Raw genomic sequence first — 20,759 nt, 5'->3', positions numbered from 1 at the left:
GCTTTTTGTTTTTGTAATGAAACAACTTTGCAATATATTTTCTTTATTTGTTTTACCCCCTTTTCATGTAATTAAGCTGTGAACATTGTGCAATTTCTAATTCTCATAACTTGGAATGTCCCTTGCTGACCTCTAAAGATTAACCCTGCTTCATATTTATTCCTAATTGCATTTTTCAGATAGCGACTGCAATACAATTCGCTTTATACTAACTTTGATACCGTGAGTACACATTAAGAGCCAGATAACAAGTGGAGCGCTAATAGTTACACACAAGAAAAAAGGGTTTTATCATGGGTGTTTGTGCTCGTAGGGTTTTTTCGCTCGTATTACAAGTTGAAAGTAAACACTCGAAACAAAAAAGTGTCACGAAACACATCAATAATACATTAGAAAGTACACTTAAAAAAATATTGCACAAAAAAGTTATATGGGCTCGAAGATATGAGGTCTCAGGTGATAGAAAGAAAAAAGGACAGCAAAGGGCTTTAACATAGAGACATAGAGATGCATACATCTACATGTCTTAAGATATATATATATATATATACAGTAGATATATATATATATATATATTTATGTGTGTACATATGTATTTATGTATTTATATGTGTATATATGTATTTACAGAATTAAATACATATGTACACACATATAGAGAAGTACATTAGAGCCCTTTGCCGTTAAGTAGATAAAACATATAAAACACATTTATGCAATATTTATATTTAATAAAGTGTTATATTGTATATTTACTGTAAATATTTCACATTCTAATGTAATGCACATAGCAGAATGTGTTCTATTTATTTTAAATTAATATTCCTATATATATATACTGTATATATAGTACCAAAATACTATTAGATATATGTAGAAATATATATTTATGAATACATAGAACATATTCTACTATGTGAAGAACATTGGAATGTGAAACATTTATATTTTCATGTCGGGTTAGCGCACTTGAGAATTTGTGATCGGGTTTGGTGCAAGTGGGGTATAGGTTCCCCCCCCACACACACACTTTTTTTTGCTCTATTGACTTCTATGAGGCAATACGTTATCGTGCATGTGATATTCTAAGTTCGGCTCTTTGCGCATCAATTTAAATACCGCTCCACTTGTAATCTGGCCCTAAATAATTAAAATGTTTAATAAATATATAACTGTATTACTATTATGCTGGAGACAAGTAGCCCCAATCTTTACTAATGTTATCTCCCTATATGCCCTTCTTTTTAAAACATTATGTTGAAGTAAAAAAAAAATACAATTTGCATTGTTTAATATTTTTTTCTCTCTTTATTTTAGGAAATGGAGATTTTCAGCCCTGAGTCATCTATCAGTCCTTTGCTGCAGTGTGTGTTAGAAGGAGATGTGCAGTCTTTACAGTTACTTTTTGATGATAAAACAAAAGAGGACCAAGATCCACTTAACCATCTGCTCTTGGAGAAGGATCAGTTGGGGAGGAGCCCTCTCTTTTCAGCCTGTATTCTGGGTCGAAATGAAATAGTAAAAGAACTGGTTAAATATGGAGCCAGTACAAATGATGAAACCGCCCGGGGTAAACAGACAAAATGTTCTTTTAATGCAATTTACATTTACAATTTACTGAAGCCTTTACATATGTAAGTTATTTTTTTCTGCTTAAAGGGGCACTAAACCCAATTTTCAGATAGAGCATGCAATTTTAAGCAGCTTTCTAATTTATGAAATGTAAAGCTTAGGAGCACGACCATTTTTGGTTCAGAACCTGGTTTACACTTGCTTATTGGTTTGCTAACTGTAGCCACCAATAAGCAAGGGCTATCCAGGGTGCTGAACCTAAAATGGGCCGGCTCCTAAGCTTTATATTCCTGCTTTTTAAATAAAGATAGCAAAAGAACAAAGAAAAATTAATAATAGTAGTAAATTAGAAATGTGCTTAAAATTGCATGCTCTATCCGAATCATCAAAGAAAAAAATTGGGTTTGGTATCCCTTTAAGACACGTCTTAAAAGGACAGTAAACTCAAAATTCAACTTAAAGTGACATGAAAACAACACATTTATTTTGCGATTCAGATAGAGCATATATTTTTAAACAACTTTCCAATTTACTCCTATAATCAATTTTGCTTCATCCTCTTTGGGGCTGATTTATCAAGGGCCGAATGGACCCTGATGCCCCTGTTCTGCACGGGCCTTCAGGCTCGCCAGAAACAGTAGTTATGAAGCAGCGGTCTTGATTAACACCCCCTGCCAGCGGCCAAATCTTCAGGGGGCGGCATTGCACAAGCAGTTCACTAGAACTGCTTGTGCAATGTTAAATGCCGACTGCGTATGCTGTCGGCATTCAGCGATGTCCGCCAGACTTTGATAAATCGGCCCCTTAGTATGCTTTGCTAAAGTGATAGCAATGCACTACTGGGAACTAGCTGAACACATCAGTAAGCCAATGACAAGAGCCATATATGTGCAGTTATCTCCTATTTCCTGAGCCTACCTAGGTATACTTTTCAATAAATGATACCAAGAGAACTAAGCAAATTAGATAATACAAGTAAATTGGATTGTTAAAATTTGTATGTTCTAACTGAATCATAAAATTACAATTTTGGGTTTCATGTCCCTTTAAGTGGATTGGATAGAGCATACATTTTAAAACAACTTTCCAATTTAGTTCTATTATCAATTTTGCGTTGTTCTCTTGGTATCTTTTGTTAATGAGTAATTCAGGTAAGCTCAGGAGTGTGCACTTGTCTTTAGCCATCCGGCACTAGTGTTTGAAACAATGTTTATAGAAATGTTATACATAGTTGCAAACACTGCTGCCATAGACTGCTAAAGACACGTGCATGCTCCTCAGCTCCTATCAGCCTACCTAATTTTACTGTTCAGCACAGGATACCAGGAGAACAATGCAAATAAGATAATAGAAGCAAATTGGAAAGTTGTTTAAATTGTATGCTCTGTCTGAATCATAAACATTTAAATTTTGACTTAACTGTTCTTTCTCCAACATAGGTGTGTCCGGTCCACGGCGTCATCCTTACTTGTGGGATATTCTCTTCCCCAACAGGAAATGGCAAAGAGCCCAGCAAAGCTGGTCACATGATCCCTCCTAGGCTCCGCCTTCCCCAGTCATTCTCTTTGTCGTTGCACAGGCAACATCTCCACGGAGATGGTTAAGAGTTTTTTGGTGTTTAAATGTAGTTTTATTCTTCAATCAAGAGTTTGTTATTTTAAAATAGTGCTGGTATGTACTATTTACTCTGAAACAGAAAATAGATGAAGATTTCTGTTTGTAAGAGGAAGATGATTTTAGCAACCGTTACTAAAATCGATGGCTGTTTCCACACAGGACTGTTGAGATGAAGTAACTTCAGTTGGGGGAAACAGTGTGCAGACTTTGCTGCTTGAAGTATGACACATTTCTAACAAGACTTGGTAATGCTGGAAGCTGTCATTTTCCCTATGGGATCCGGTAAGCCATTTTATTAATAAGAATAAAGGGCTTCACAAGGGCTTTAAAGACTGGTAGACATTTTTCTGGGCTAAAACGATTACTTTATAAGCATTTTTAATAGTTTATAGCTTTGAGGAGTTATTTTAATCTTGGGAATTATGTTAAAAAAACGGCAGGCACTGTATTGGACACCTTTTTCACTGGGGGCCTTTTCTAATCTTAGGCAGAGCCTCATTTTCGCGCCACTAATGCGCAGTTGTTTTTGGGAAGCAAGGCATGCAGATGCATGTGTGAGGAGCTCAGATACACAGAAAAAGCTTACTGAAGGCGTCATTTGGTATCGTATTCCCCTCTGGGCTTGGTTGGGTCTCAGCAAAGCAGATACCAGGGACTGTATAGGGGTTAAATATAAAAACGGCTCCGGTTCCGTTATTGTAAGAGTTAAAGCTTTCAAATTTGGTGTGCAATACTTTTAAGGCTTTAAGACACTGTGGTGAAATTTTGGTGAATTTTGAACAATTCCTTCATACTTTTTCACATATTCAGTAATAAAGTGTGTTCAGTTTAAAATTTAAAGTGACAGTAACGGTTTTATTTTAAAACGTTTTTTGTGCTTTGTTATCAAGTTTATGCCTGTTTAACACGTCTGAACTATCAGATAGACTATGTTCTGTATGTGAGGAAGCCAAGGTTCCTTCTCATTTAAATAGATGTGATGTATGTGACAAACAATTTAGAGAAAATGATGCCCAAGATGATTCCTCAAGTGAGGGGAGTAAGCATGGTACTGCATAATCCCCTCCTGTGTCTACGCCAGTCTTGCCCACACAGGAGGCCCCTAGTACATCTAGTGCGCCAATACTTCTTACTATGCAACAATTAACGGCTGTAATGGATAATTCTATTAAAAACATTTTAGCCAAAATGCCCACTTATCAGCGAAAGCGCGACTGCTCTGTTTTAGATACTGAAGAGCATGAGGACGCTGATGATAATGGTTCTGACATGCCCTTACACCAGTCTGAAGGGGCCAGGGAGGTTTTGTCTGAGGGAGAAATTTCAGATTCAGGAAAAATTTCTCAACAAGCTGAACCTGATGTTATTACATTCAAATTTAAATTGGAACATCTCCGCGCTCTGCTTAAGGAGGTGTTATCTACTCTGGATGATTGTGACAATTTGGTCATTCCAGAGAAATTATGTAAGATGGACAAGTTCCTAGAGGTCCCGGTGCCCCCCGAAGCTTTTCCTATACCCAAGCGGGTGGCGGACATTGTAAACAAAGAATGGGAAAGGCCCGGCATACCTTTTGTCCCTCCCCCTATATTTAAGAAATTGTTTCCTATGGTCGACCCCAGAAAGGACTTATGGCAGACAGTCCCCAAGGTCGAGGGGGCGGTTTCTACTCTAAACAAACGCACTACTATCCCTATAGAAGATAGTTGTGCTTTCAAAGATCCTATGGATAAAAAATTAGAGGGTTTGCTTAAAAAGATGTTTGTTCAGCAAGGTTACCTTCTACAACCAATTTCATGCATTGTTCCTGTCACTACAGCAGCGTGTTTCTGGTTCGAAGAACTAGAAAAGTCGCTCGATAAAGAATCTTCTTATGAGGAGGTTATGAACAGAGTTCACGCTCTTAAATTGGCTAACTCTTTTACTTTAGACGCCACTTTGCAATTAGCTAGATTAGCGGCGAAAAATTCAGGGTTTGCTATTGTGGCGCGCAGAGCGCTTTGGCTAAAGTCTTGGTCAGCGGATGCGTCCTCCAAGAACAAATTGCTTAACATACCTTTCAAGGGGAAAACGCTGTTTGGCCCTGACTTGAAAGAGATTATTTCAGATATCACTGGGGGAAAGGGCCACGCCCTTCCTCAGGATAGGTCTTTTAAGGCTAAAAATAAACCAAATTTTCGTCCCTTTCGCAGAAACGGACCAGCCTCAAGTTCTACATCCTCTAAGCAAGAGGGTAATACTTCTCAAACCAAGCCAGCCTGGAGGCCAATGCAAGGCTGGAACAAAGGTAAGCAGGTCAAGAAACCTGCCACTGCTACCAAGACAGCATGAGATGTTGGCCCCCGATCCGGGACCGGATCTGGTGGGGGGCAGACTTTCTCTCTTCGCTCAGGCTTGGGCAAGAGATGTTCTGGATCCTTGGGCGCTAGAAATAGTCTCCCAAGGTTATCTTCTGGAATTCAAGGAGCTACCCCCAAGGGGAAGGTTCCACAGGTCTCAATTGTCTTCAGACCACATAAAAAGACAGGCATTCTTACATTGTGTAGAAGACCTGTTAAAGATGGGAGTGATTCATCCTGTTCCATTAGGAGAACAAGGGATGGGATTCTACTCCAATCTGTTCATAGTTCCCAAAAAAGAGGGAACATTCAGACCAATCTTAGATCTCAAGATCCTAAACAAATTTCTCAGGGTTCCATCGTTCAAAATGGAAACCATTCGGACAATTCTTCCTACCATCCAGGAAGGTCAATTCATGACCACGGTGGATTTAAAGGATGCGTATCTACATATTCCTATCCACAAGGAACATCATCGGTTCCTAAGGTTCGCCTTTCTGGACAAACATTACCAGTTTGTGGCACTTCCATTCGGATTAGCCACTGCTCCAAGAATTTTCACAAAGGTACTAGGGTCCCTTCTAGCGGTGCTAAGACCAAGGGGCATTGCAGTAGTACCTTACTTGGACGACATACTGATTCAAGCGTCGTCTCTGCCACAAGCAAAGGCTCATACGGACATTGTCCTAGCCTTTCTCAGATCTCACGGGTGGAAAGTGAACATAGAAAAAAGTTCTCTATCTCCGTCAACAAGAGTTCCCTACTTGGGAACAATAATAGACTCCTTAGAAATGAAGATTTTTCTGACAGAGGCCAGAAAATCAAAACTTCTAAGCTCTTGTCAAGTACTTCATTCTGTTCTTCTTCCTTCCATAGCGCAGTGCATGGAAGTAATAGGTTTGATGGTCGCGGCAATGGACATAGTTCCTTTTGCGCGAATTCATCTAAGACCATTACAACTGTGCATGCTCAGTCAGTGGAATGGGGATTATACAGACTTGTCTCCGACGATACAAGTAGATCAAAGGACCAGAGATTCACTCCGTTGGTGGCTGACCCTGGACAACCTGTCACAAGGGATGAGCTTCCGCAGACCAGAGTGGGTCATTGTCACGACCGACGCCAGTCTGGTGGGCTGGGGCGCGGTCTGGGAACCCCTGAAAGCTCAGGGTCTTTGGTCTCGGGAAGAATCTCTTCTCCCGATAAACATTCTGGAACTGAGAGCGATATTCAATGCTCTCAAGGCTTGGCCTCAGCTAGCAAAGGCCAAATTCATAAGGTTTCAATCAGACAACATGACGACTGTTGCGTATATCAACCATCAGGGGGGAACAAGGAGTTGCCTGGCGATGGAAGAAGTGACCAAAATAATTCAATGGGCGGAGAATCACTCCTGCCACTTGTCTGCAATCCACATCCCAGGAGTGGAAAATTGGGAAGCGGATTTTCTGAGTCGTCAGACTTTTCATCCGGGGGAGTGGGAACTCCATCCGGAAATCTTTGCCCAAATAATTCAATTATGGGGCATTCCAGACATGGATCTGATGGCGTCTCGTCAGAACTTCAAGGTTCCTTGCTACGGGTCCAGATCCAGGGATCCTTTCCTTTCTTCAAGAGGGTTTGGAGAAAGGATTATCTGCAAGTTCTTTGAAGGGACAGATTTCTGCTTTATCTGTTTTACTTCACAAAAAGCTGGCGGCTGTGCCAGATGTTCAAGCTTTTGTTCAGGCTCTGGTTAGAATCAAGCCTGTTTACAAACCTTTGACTCCTCCTTGGAGTCTCAATTTAGTTCTTTCAGTTCTTCAAGGGGTTCCGTTTGAACCCTTACATTCCGTAGATATTAAGTTATTATCTTGGAAAGTTTTGTTTTTGGTTGCAATTTCTTCTGCTAGAAGAGTTTCAGAGTTATCTGCTCTGCAGTGTTCTCCTCCTTATCTGGTGTTCCATGCAGATAAGGTGGTTTTGCGTACTAAACCTGGTTTTCTTCCGAAAGTTGTTTCTAACAAAAATATTAACCAGGAGATAGTTGTGCCTTCTTTGTGTCCGAATCCAGTTTCAAAGAAGGAACGTTTGTTGCACAATTTGGATGTAGTTCGTGCTCTAAAATTCTATTTAGAGGCTACAAAGGATTTCAGACAAACATCTTCTTTGTTTGTTGTTTATTCTGGTAAAAGGAGGGGTCAAAAAGCAACTTCTACCTCTCTCTCTTTTTGGCTTAAAAGCATCATCCGATTGGCTTATGAGACTGCCGGACGGCAGCCTCCTGAAAGAATCACAGCTCACTCCACTAGGGCTGTGGCTTCCACATGGGCCTTCAAGAACGAGGCTTCTGTTGATCAGATATGTAAGGCAGCGACTTGGTCTTCACTGCACACTTTTACCAAATTTTACAAATTTGATACTTTTGCTTCTTCGGAGGCTATTTTTGGGAGAAAGGTTTTGCAAGCCGTGGTGCCTTCCATCTAGGTGACCTGATTTGCTCCCTCCCATCATCCGTGTCCTAAAACTTTGGTATTGGTTCCCACAAGTAAGGATGACGCCGTGGACCGGACACACCTATGTTGGAGAAAACAGAATTTATGCTTACCTGATAAATTACTTTCTCCAACGGTGTGTCCGGTCCACGGCCCGCCCTGGTTTTTTAATCAGGTCTGATGAATTATTTTCTCTAACTACAGTCACCACGGTATCATATGATTTCTCCTATGCATATTCCTCCTTTACGTCGGTCGAATGACTGGGGAAGGCGGAGCCTAGGAGGGATCATGTGACCAGCTTTGCTGGGCTCTTTGCCATTTCCTGTTGGGGAAGAGAATATCCCACAAGTAAGGATGACGCCGTGGACCGGACACACCGTTGGAGAAAGTAATTTATCAGGTAAGCATAAATTCTGTTTTTAACTGTTTACAATCAAGAAGCCAGCCCAAAAAATATATGCTACATATAGGAGTTTATTTCTGGCTTTATTATACTGGCTTCTAAATTTCAAATCAAATACAATTGTCAAACTTTGCTCATAGTAACCATCTAGTGGATGCAGCTATTGTTTATGGCACTCCAGAAGTTGTGGAACTACATTTCCCATGATGCTCAGCCAGCTTATAGGGCTCGATTTATCAAGCCCCTACGGCTGCAAGTTCTCACAAGAACTTGCTCGCCGTAATTTATCAAGGTGACCGCTGCTTCCCTAAGCTCTTCGCCACCTCTAAGGTGGCGAAATTCAATCTCCGCGGTCGAGTCCGACCGAGGAGATTGACAGCTCCTGCCCACGCGTGATTGGCTGTGCGCGGGCATAGGGCGGGATTGCACGCGAGCGCAAAATTGCACTCGTGTGAAATGTTGATTACCTGCAGGTAATTTCGCCCCGCCACAGGCGAGCTGAGGCGTACAGGGGCGCGTATACGTGCCCCTGTACGCCTCAGCTTTGATAAATCTAGCCCATAGTGTCTGAGCATCATGGGAAATGTAGTTTCAAAACCTCTGGATTGCCAAAGTTTATCACCCCTGAGAATGACTAACAAATATCGAGCTGTCAGTTAATAACAAGTATGATTACAGTAACTTATAACTTTTTTGTGCAATATTGTTTTTTAATAATTTTTTTTAGTGTTATTATGACTGTAACTTTTTCATCTATTTTTTATGGGTTTTGTGACACTTTTGTTTCGCATAACAGTTAACCAGAGCTCCGAGATCGCTCTAACTGGACGCGTGTTAAGTGTTAACTACAATTGCACTCAAGTGATCGCGTTTACTTTTTCAAATTGTAATACGAGCAAAAAAACAGAAGATATGAAGCAGCGGTCCATAACTTGTCCGCCTGCTCTGAGGCGGTGGACAGAAATCAACCCGATCGAATACGATCAGGTTCATTGACTTGCAGGGGGCGGCATTGCACCAGCAGTTCACAAGAACTGCTGGTGCAATAATAAATGCCGACAGCATATGCTGTCGGCATTTATCGATGTGCAGAGGACATGATACGCTACTTTGTACTTTCCGCTCCCACATTGTTAAATATGTCCCTATGCGCGCAAAAACCCGCAATAAACTCCTTTTCGCTCACGTGTAACTGTGAGTGCTCCACATGTAATCTGTGAACGCTTGTTTTAGCTGTGTAATAAATATCTTCAGTTATCTGAGCTAGCCAGATATGCTATGTAAATTAAATTTCAGTTATCTATTGATCTAGTTGTACTAAACAGAATAATGGGGACCCTGTGGGAGACAGATAGAAGAGGCGCCTCATGGGACAAGTATCGTCTGGAACAGCAGATGGATGGCAGAGCAGACAGGTACCCCCCCCCCACAGAGTATTACTCAAAAGAGTGGCGGTACACGTCTGTCTAATACTCTGTGGGGGGTACCTGTCTGCTCTGCCATCCATCTGCTGTTCCAGACGATACTTGTCCCATGAGTCGCCTCTTCTATCTGTCTCCCACAGGTTCCCGATGTCCTTCCTATGCTTTTAAGAGAGCTGCCTGGTCCGTTGTTGATTCTGTTGAATCTGTCACCTTTCCCGACGCTCTGATCATCTGCGCACTTCCATAGAGACTTCTTTGCTCTTAAACAGAATAATGTCTGTCTTCTAAACTTGTATTTGTTTTGTTTAGGCTATTTCCCAATACATTGTGCTGCAGCCTGGGGTCAGCTTGATGTGTTAAAGACCCTTGTAGAGTTGGGAGCAAACATCTTGGCCTTAAATTTTCGTGGAGAAAAAGCTTGTGAAATAGCTGCTCGATACAACAAGACTGAATGTGCACAATTTCTCACCTGGGCTGGTAAGACTAATTATATTTTATTGTTTTTTGTACTAGACCCCAAAATAATTTGAAACCTTTCCTGCTTAAAGGGACATGAAACCCCAATGTTCTAATTAACTGCTATTACCAAATTTTCTTCATTCCCTTAGTATCTTTTGTTGAAAGTTATCTTTTTTGCAAGCGCACTAGATGGCAGCACTATTTCCTGGCATGTAGTGCACCATATACCTACCTAGGTATCTCTTCCACAAATAATATCATGGGAACAATGCAAATTTGATAATAAAAGTAAATTGTAAACTTTTTAAAAATTGTATACTTTTTCTGAATCACAAAAAGAAAAACTTTTGGGTTTCATATCCCTTTAATTAGATAGCAAAACTCAGGACTACCCTTATGAGAGCATCTTTGTGACCCTTCACTGAAACATCTCTTATTTTTGGAGAAACAAAAGAACAAAAAACCCAATTGGATAAATTCAAGTACTGTTTCATGAACAAAAATAATTGAGAACGCATTTAAAAAACTGCAGTGACATTTTTACTTACTGAAACAGTTTGAAAATATCCTGAATATTCATCAATAGAAATGTAAAAAAATATACATCACATTCACTGTGTGCATTTAGGGCCAAATTACTAGTGGCGCACTAACAGTTACGCATGAGCGAAAAGGGGTTTATCGTGGCTGTTTGCATGTGTCGAATAGAGTGCTCTTATTACAAGTAAGAAGTAAACGCCATCGCTTTAGCGCAATTGAAGTTAACTTGCGTTGGGATATTACGTCTTCAGGGCTCTGTTTAACTGTGTCGCGAAACAAAAAAGTGTCACAAAACGCATAAAAAATACATTTAAAAGTACAGTGACACTCATAATAACAATATCTAAAACGAATATTTAAAAGGAGCATTGCACAAAAAAGTTATAAGGGCTCAAAGCTATGAGGTCTCAGTTGTAAGAAAAAAAAGGCAGACAAACGGCTTTAACATTGAGATACATTTCTAAATATGTATATGTATGTGTATATATATATATATATATATATATATATATATATATATATATATATAAGATCAACAAGACTCCCAAAATTCATTTCTTTGCAACATTTGCTTTTTATTCATATTCCATATTATCTCCATTTCATAGTACACATGTACAAGACCAATGTTTCGGCCCCAACACGGGCCTTTATCAACTTGCACAATACCTGAGCACAGCAGTTTAAATACCCTGAGCTTCACAATTTCCTGCCAGGCTCCCCAGCTGACGTCACATACCTATCTCATTCCATACTCAGCCTCATATCGCCACTTAGTGGACATTTCTATATACTGCATTCTTTGCTTCTATATTTTCTTAATGGGCTTGCTGAGAAAAAGAAAAAATACTGTCATTAATGCTGAAGGAACCCCTGATGTCATCATTCAAATCATAAAGTACATTTTACTTAAAAACATGCTAAGGATAAAAATGTGGTGTTCAGCCCTTTAGGTTGGACTGTGTCCAGCTAATCTATCCAGCTAGCTTCCCTTTGGAGTAATAGTTTTTTTCCTATCTCCCCCCCTGACCTGTTTCACTACCTGGTCTATAGGGGCACATATCAAACTAGAGGTGCAATGTTTACACTCCAAAAAATGTTTTGTTACTGGTTGATCAGTTTTACCAGTATCAATTGCTGATTTAATGCTGGACCTATGTACCGCCATCCTCGCCTTTAGCATGCATTCAGTTTTCCCTACGTAGGATTTCACACAGGGACACTTAATTAAGTACACCACATACTTGGATTCACAGTTAAGTGCATGTTTAATCTTGTATTTTTTGCCTGTTCTGCTATGGCTAAAAATGTCTCCTAAAATCAGACTATTACATGTTACACACCCATGACACTTGTTTACTCCTGGTTTTCTAGTTGGAAAATGAGTACCCCTTGTCTCGTACTTTTCTATTGGATCTGCATTAACCAGTAGATCTTTTTAAACTCCGATATGAAAATATTGGTGGTTCCTTCACATAGGGTGTTAGTCTGTCCTCTGCTTTCAATATGTCCCAGTTATGTAAAACTGCATTTCTGAATTTACAAACATCTGTTGTATAGTCAGTTACCAAATGTAACCGATTCCCCTCATCTTTCTGTCTGGATTATTTCAATGATGGAGTTCCTAAGACCTGTTTCTGACCTTCCAGAACTGCTTTGTTAGGATAACCTCTCTGGACAAATCTCTCCCCCATGGTAGTAACCACCCCCAACATTGCATCCTCGTCTTGGGTTCAGCAAGCCCATTAAGAAAATATAGAAGCGAGGACTTCCTGGGGTGGAGCTAGCTGAGGAGTGGTGAGCTAGCGTCAGGCTCTACATCGAAAGCCTCTATTTTCTGATCTCCCCAGGCTGCACCCTGTCCTTGGCCGATACAGAGGGTGTGTGGCCCGGACCCTTTTTCCTGCAGCGCCAGAAGTCACACTACAGCAAGTCGGCTCATGTGCTGAGTCAGTACACCCGGTGGCGTTCTTCTTCCATACCCAGCCCCAGAGTGGACCCCCTGCTGCTCCTGCAAGTATCCTGACAAGTGGCAGCCACAGTCCAGACCGAAGCTGCACTCTGCCTCCCGTGGAGGCACAAAGTAAAGGTGTGGAACTAGCGTGGCTAGTTGGTCAAACACAGCAACTTAGGACGTAAACTGTGCACCATCCGGCAGTCCCTACTGAGGAGAGAGAGGTCGCATCAGCGGGGAAAGCGGAGAGGGTATATACCCTTTTGAGGTACCGGTCAGTGTGTTAATGTTTGTGTCGGAAGTGTCGACTGCCAGGAAGTGCAGGGGGAAAGGAACTCTTTTATGAAGTGTGAGCTGGGTATGAGACTACTGTGTAAAGTGACTTGTGACATTGTGCTAGGCTGCAAGAGTGTCTAACGGACTAATATACACTTAAAATACCGCTCTATGTAAGCTGCAAACTACCTATCTTTGTGTTGGAGATCTGGAGAGTGGGGGCCTATATAAATACTGTACTAGGCAATAACATGTTTAAAAAATCAGGATTTTAAGGAGAAGTACATAGCTGTTTGTTGGACAACCAGACCGAGGCTAAGCTGCTTCCTATCTCTGCTAATCTTGCTTTGAAATATATTACCTCAGGTCTGAGGCAAAATATTGTTTGGGATTTTAAGACCTGTTTCTGAATAATATTATGCCCCAAAGTGAGCCGGCTATCAAACCTATCTTTTGAGAGGGGTGGCTTTTGATGCTTCTTAACTGCTATACTAACCTGGGTGCTTCTATATAAGAGCTAAAAAAGGCTACAACAGGTCAAATCCCAACCAAAAGTTAAGTGTGGGTTACTCTGCTGCTTTGCACTAATATACCGCGCTTTGGACTGCTTCAGTGACATTGAAAATGTTACAAAGGACTTTCACACAAATCCTATAAGAAAAGCAGATAGAGCTAACTGAAGAAGACAGCAATAAGAGTTCCTACAGATTAAGATAAATGTCTGTAATAGGATTGTATCATGACCTATGCTAATATGAGTTTTGGTACAAAGATTGCAATTGTTCTAACAATATGAAAGGCTTTTTTCTGTTTATTTTTTAGGGGCCAGAGAAACAATAAGTGTTATTTAGAAATTGTTTTTTTTACTCTGGTTCCAAATATAACAAACATATTTCTACTGTTCTTTGTATACAGATTTGTAGACGGAGATTGATCATGCTCTACTAAGTGAGAGGCCCAGGTCTATAATATTTGAAAGGGCCAGTGTTGGTGGGGCAAAAAGGTATACTATAATGGTATCAAGCATCAAGCTCACATTGACTACATATTACTGTATTGAGGCTCTTGATAAATTTTGTGAGTAAGTCTGACCACTTACTAAAGAGATTTGAGTTAGAACCCCTGTAAGGTGCGCCACTACTAGGGGTCAAGAGAGGGGGCACTCACCATCTGAGCTAGGAAGGAAAAAGGAGAGAACAAAGAATTGTAGGGGAAGAAAGGGGAAGGAAGAGGATTTTTACCTTTTTTCTCTTTGTACTTTTTCTTATTAAAATATTTAAGGGCTGGTTAAAGGGGGTCTGACTCCCTAACTAGATAAATATAATCATTGGTTATAACTGTTGAGAAAATCTATGTATACTATATGGTGCTGTACATAAAATAATCTGTGCTGAAGGGTCTTTTGTGGGAAGAGATAGTTAGGTTTCTTGCACTCCTTCACCAATATCACAAATTCACTCGAATAGGTAGATTCTTGCCTGCTCTTTCAAAACTGATTCTTATTAAGCTAGAAGATATCTTATGTAGGCCTTCTATATTTTTGTTGGTAATTACACATTATATCTATTCCCTACGAGGAATAAGGGGTGTGGTACACCTCCTTAAGTAGCTCACTCTGATAGTTTCACTTACACTCAGAATTTGTAGTGGACTGATCCACTAGGTAACACATTATTTTTTTTTTGTATGATCTCTTGCATTGTTTTTTTTGCATTTCCCAAATTTTTTGCTGAGGTTTTGTCACAAATTAACTTTCACTACTAAAGGTACATGGAAAGATTTATTTCATACTCTAAAGGCAACTCACCTACAATGCCACCAAAACAGAAAGACAAAAAAATGAAACCTAACGATAGTTCCCTAGAAATACATACTGAATCTGGTATGGCTAAGCAGGATAATATATCTTTAATTCAGCAAATCTCAGCACTTGTAACTCCACAGTTTGACGGGTTAAGACAAGAGGTGGCCCTACTTACCAGCGAAGTCAAACAGTTCTCTGCCAGAATGACTGAATTAGAAACTAGGGTTTCCGATTTGGAAGATCGGTCCATGGTTATGGACCAAACAATTGGTGCCCATGAAAGCAGGCTCAGTGTAGTTAATCGGAAGTTAGAAGAATTAGAAGACAGGTCCCGACGCAACAATCTTAGGGTGATTGGGCTACCTGAGACTGGAGAATTTCAGGACCTAATCAGCTTTGCCTCTACTAGGTTACCTCAGTTAGTAGGTAGCAATACCGATAACATAAGACTACCAGTGGAAAGAGCACATAGGATAGGACTAGTAAGAAAGAACCCTGACGGATCAATTAGACCAAGAGTAGTCATTATAAGATTCTTGAATTACCAAGATAAGTATCATGTTTTGAGGCTGTACAGTAAAAATAATAAAATTATGATTGGGCCTCATAAAATACTCCTATTCCAGGATTTTTCTGTAGAAACCCAGAATAGACGCAGGGAAATGGCCCCATATTGTTCTAAACTAATCAAAGCTAATTACAAGGCAAGACTGGTTTATCCGGCTAAGGTGATTATGGATAGGGAAGGTGAAACTATGATTTTCAATAAGCTGGAAGAAATTAAGACATTTTGCCATAGCCAAGGGGTCGAATGAGACATAAAGTAGAAGGGGCTGCTAGGTAGCACATAATAAGTAACTACTAATGACCCTACACAATATTAAATCTTCATACAGGGGGGACCACAAAATTTTGAAATTTTATTTCTTAGTCTCAAGCTTAGGGAATAGAGGAATTCATGATGAGTCGGATAGAGCTGCCTTGCCTGCATTTTGCCTAGTTCACCTTATTTGCTGGAAGAGACATGTTTGGGGGGGGGGAGAGGAGAGGTAGGGGGGGTACGAGAGCACAAGGATCTTTACTATATACAACTTTGTATTCTTTTGTTGCTTCCTGGCTCCCCCCCTTTTTTTTCTCTGCTTGTCTTGTTTAAAATGATTTGAATGGATAAGATAGATTTAGTATCATGGAATATAGGAGGGATATCCACCCCCAGGAAGAGGAAGCTGATGATTAGACACTTGGGGAATAAAAATCCTGATATAGCGTTTATCCAGGAAACGCACTTAAAACCTTCAGAAGCAGTTAAGTTGAAAAGTAAGTGGGTTGGGGAGGTGGTTTTTACCCCCTATGATAAAGCCAAAAGGGGTTTGGCTATTCTGTTCCATAAAAATTTGAAGTATCATATAGTTTCAATAGATAATGATAATAACGGGAGGTATCAAATTTTAGAAGTTAATATAGAGGGGAGCAACTTTGTTCTCTGCAATGTATATGGACCCAACCATGTGGAATCCAAATTTTGGGAGATTATCAGTCTGAAGTTGTTTCCATATATAGGTAAAGATATAAAAATAGCAGGCGACTTCAACATGGTTTATTCATATATTTTAGATAGGTCAAAAATCAAAATGAGTATTAGGAAGACAAGAGAATCTAAAATACTACGGAAATTCTGTCAAAAGCTAGCACTTATAGATATATGGAGGGCTCACAATCCAGATAACAGGGAGTACACGTGTGTTTCAGGGGTCCATAAATCCTTTTCCAGAATCGACTTTTTTCTGATCGCTAAGCAGTTAACGAGGTTGGAAATTAAACCAAAGATACAGGAGATAGTAGTGTCAGATCATGAAATTATCTCTTTGGAAATAATCCTTAAAAAGTCAGCACCAACAAATAATAGAATCTTTTTTTCACAACATTTAATCAATAATGTACAGTTTAAAACATGGCTCCAGAAGAGATGGAGACAGTTTGAGGCAGAGAATGCTGAATATAAAGGTAAACCTGAAATATATTGGGAAACTGCCTTGGCAGTTTTCAGAGGAGAGATTAAAGCATATTTGGTTAAGATGAAAAAAATTAGGATTAAGAGAGAAGAGCAACTCTCTAACACTCTCAGGAATAGCTATCAAAATTACATAAATGCGCCCTCTGTCATTACATGGAATAAATATAAAGAGAGTAAGACTGTTCGAGAGATATACCTTAAACAAAATGCAATAATAGACGAGCAAAAACAGAAGGCCTTCTTTTCCGGGGCTCAAGGGACCTCGGCTAAATATTTGGCCAGAATAACGAAAATCAGGCAATCCAAAAACTATATTACAGCCTTAAACTATAAAAATGATAGATGTACGGGAACTGCAGGAATTAAGGCAGTTTTTTTAGAGTTCTTTCGGGAGCTCTATTCAGCTCAACAGATTGATCATGTAAAGAAAGAAATGTTCTGGCAGAAGATAAGGTTGCCGCAGATAGAGGATAGCGACTTACAGAAAATAAATGAGCCTATTACGATTTATGAAATAGTTAGTACAATAAAAAAACTCAAAAATGGAAAACCCCTGGGGCCCGATGCTCTACCAGACGAATTTTATAAACTATTGATTGATATGATCCCCCCTCATCTTTCTGCACTTTTTAATGACTATTATATCAAGAGTTACACTCAGTCAGCTATATTTGCAGAATCTAATATAGTACTGATTCATAAGAAAGGAAAGGATCCAGAATTGCCAGCTTCATATAGGCCGATATCCCTACTCAATCAGGATTATAAAATCTTAACAACAATAATTGCAAATAGGCCGAAAGCATGTCTGGGTAAGATCATACATATAGACCAAACAGGCTTTATGACAGGTAGGAACCCGGTCAAAAACCTACGTAAGGCGCAGCTGGTGTTGGATTTTTTTTGGAACAAATTGAAGGACAGGGGCTCCTATGTTGGGCCGGACCTCTCCATCCTTACGGTGGATGCCGAAAAGGCGTTCGACTCTATCATATGGGACCATCTTCTTTCAGCGCTGGAGAGGTTCGGCCTAACGGGAGTTTTACATCAGTTTATCTCCCAGCTATATAGGGCACCAGTTTCAGCAATTTTAGTTAATGGAGATATTGCAGAGAGGTTCCGACTACAAAGGGGTACGCGACAAGGCTGCCCGCTATCACCAATTCTTTTTAATATAGCGTTGGAACCTCTAGCAATTCTCCTAAGACAAGAACTCCAGGGCATCAATATAGGCAAGCAAAGATTAGTGCTGTCCCTGTAATGACTTACTTTTATATATGAGTAATAATGCAGTGTCGATACCAATGGTATTGGAACTCTGCAACCTCTTTAACTCCTTCTCTGGGTACAAAATAAATTATGAGAAATCGGAACTCCTTTGGGTAATTAAACCTAGTAAAAATATATCACACCCGTTTCAGGAAGTTGACCAGATTAAATACTTAGAGATTATATTGGCTCGGAACCCTCAATTATGGTATGAATTAAACTATGTACAGTGTTTTAGAACAATAACAGACAAATTACAGATTTGGACAGGCCTCCCTCTTTCTTTGACGGCATTATGCTGATTAAGACGGTCCTATTCCCAAAGTTATTGTACTTCCTCCAAAATATACCGCTCCTCCTATACAAAAAAGATGTTAAATATCTTGATAGGATCTTTAACCAGTTTATATGGAGGGGTAAAAAGCCACGCATATCTATTTATAAACTGACCTTACCAAAGTGTTACGGCGCGTTGGCCTGCCCGAATGTGAAGCTCTATAATTATGCATCTCTTTGCAAATACGCTCTAGATTGGATCACGGAGGAAGAAAGTGTTACATTCTATTGAATAGAAGCCAGTATGATTCTACCATTTGCGACACAAGCAATTCTTCATTACCCGGTGGCTAAGCTCCCGAGTAACATTGCTCAGATGTACACTTTTAAAGATATCATACGAGCATGACAGCAAGTGTGTGGGAAATTGAAGGAAGATCACGTTAAGTCAGAACGTCTCCCAATAGTAGGGAACCCGGACTTTGCGCCTGGAATAGGCTCATCAGTATTTAAAGTTTGGTCTGAAAAGGGATTAAAATTTGTAGCACAAATGTGCGAAAAGAAATCTTGGAGAATAAAAAACTATATAACGTTAGCACAGGATTATAATCTTCCCATATCCCATTTTTATGCCTATCTCCAGGTTAGGCATTGGATCAGGGATCTAAAACAAAGAACAGGGCCGGACTTAGACGATGGAGAACTTGGGATTCTGGTCAGGAAATATCAGGAGGGGGTAAGGACCATCTCACAGACATATAAGGTACTAATAATTTCAGCTGGCGAGAATAATATTGCAAATATCCAAGTAAAATGGAATAGAGCCAAAGTGAATGTAGATACTGACTCTTTGATTCTTAGTACGAGGCTGGCCTCAAAAGCAACAGTTTCAAACAGTTTTAAAGAATCACATTTGAAAATAGTAAATATATCCTATTTGACTCCAACTAGAATGGCAAGGTGGACACAGGGCCAAGGAACCTGTTCTAGATGTGGTTCAATGGGGGCGGATATTGTGCACTGTTTTTGGTCATGTCCCAAAATCCATCAATTTTGGCAAAAGGTCTTATTTTGGGGTTCCAGGATTTTGGGAATCCGATTTAAACTGGATCTGTTACAGGTCTTTTTTCTTTGTAAATATTCGGTGTTGATGACAAACATAAGATTTATAAACTTATTGATTGGTCGGTAGGAATTTAATATTGAAGTCATGGAAGAGCAAAAAAGGACCAAATTTCTCAGAGTTCCTCAGTAATATTCAGTACCATTTGATTATGGAACAGCTTAATTTTAAAAACCCCAACTCTAAACAAATTGCCAGGTTTTTTAGTAAATGGAAGCACTATATTTGTTACTTACCTTTAGGTGTACAACGTCAGCTCTCTCTCCCCTTTAAAAACTCTGGTTGGGTACAAGGGCAACTGGAACAAGGGATGCTCCCAACAATCTGGTTTAACAATGAATAGGGACCCCTCCACCTATCCATCTGATTGGTTTGGGGCCCTTTTTTTTTTTTTTTTTTTTTTTTTTTTTTTTGTCCCCTCTAGGGCTGGTCCATCTCTCCTCCCCCGCCTGCTGGCTGGTTCGAACTTGGCAGGGCACAATATTTCACTTGAGCCTCCCAGATAAATAGCTATATAGGAAGTATGAGGATAATAAAGAAATTAGAAATGTATGTGGTTCAAGGTTAGAGCCCCGACGTATTACGATTAAGTACTAATTTTCCTTATATAAGTTTTAAGTTGAGGTCCACATGATATTACTGTCGGTATTCAGACTGATGTTTTCTTTTCATTGTTTTTTTTTTTTTTTCTCTCGTCGTTGTTGCATTCTGAGTGTTTCAGAAGTTTGAATGTATAGCTATTATTAGGAAAGTGTATTCTCCCCATAAGAATATGGGTTGGCTATTTGATAAATAGGCAGGTTCTATGCTTATAATTTTGCTGTGTCATGTTTAAGTATTATTGCATAAATATGGTCGCCATTCAATATCCATGTAAGGACGTAATGTCAGAAATAGATTGTTCTCTCTTTGTTATATGTTGAATGCTATAGAATTATGTTCGTAAAGCTATGGCTAGATAATTGGAATATCTGCCATAGGTGTTTTTTTTTACGAATGCATTATAATGTATGAATTGATTTATGAAATAAAGAAAATTAAAAAAAAAAGAAAAAAAAAAAAAAAAGAAAATATAGAAGCAAAGAATGCAGTATATAGAAATGTCCACTAGGTGGCAATATGAGGCTGAGTATGGAATGAGATAGGTATATGACGTCAACTGGGGAGCCTGGCGAGAAATAGTGAAGCTCAGGGTATTTAAACTGCTGTGTT

The 20,759-nt window shown here is 39.6% G+C and overlaps 1 protein-coding gene across 1 annotated transcript in view; it reads left to right on the top strand.

The window, feature by feature from the left end:
• Nucleotides 1-1,320: 1,320 nt before the first annotated feature.
• The window catches only part of ANKRD45 (ankyrin repeat domain 45), a 306,215-nt gene continuing 286,776 nt past the window's right edge, over nucleotides 1,321-20,759 (top strand). Inside the window, exons 1-2 of the mRNA XM_053693255.1 lie at nucleotides 1,321-1,570; nucleotides 10,142-10,309. Of these exons, the coding sequence (XP_053549230.1) occupies nucleotides 1,321-1,570; nucleotides 10,142-10,309 (418 nt within the window). The remainder of the gene's footprint in view (nucleotides 1,571-10,141; nucleotides 10,310-20,759) is intronic.

The sequence above is a fragment of the Bombina bombina genome, chromosome 10, assembly GCF_027579735.1.
Source record: "Bombina bombina isolate aBomBom1 chromosome 10, aBomBom1.pri, whole genome shotgun sequence".
Taxonomy (NCBI): domain Eukaryota; kingdom Metazoa; phylum Chordata; class Amphibia; order Anura; family Bombinatoridae; genus Bombina; species Bombina bombina.
This window is presented reverse-complemented; position numbering and strand designations above follow the sequence as displayed.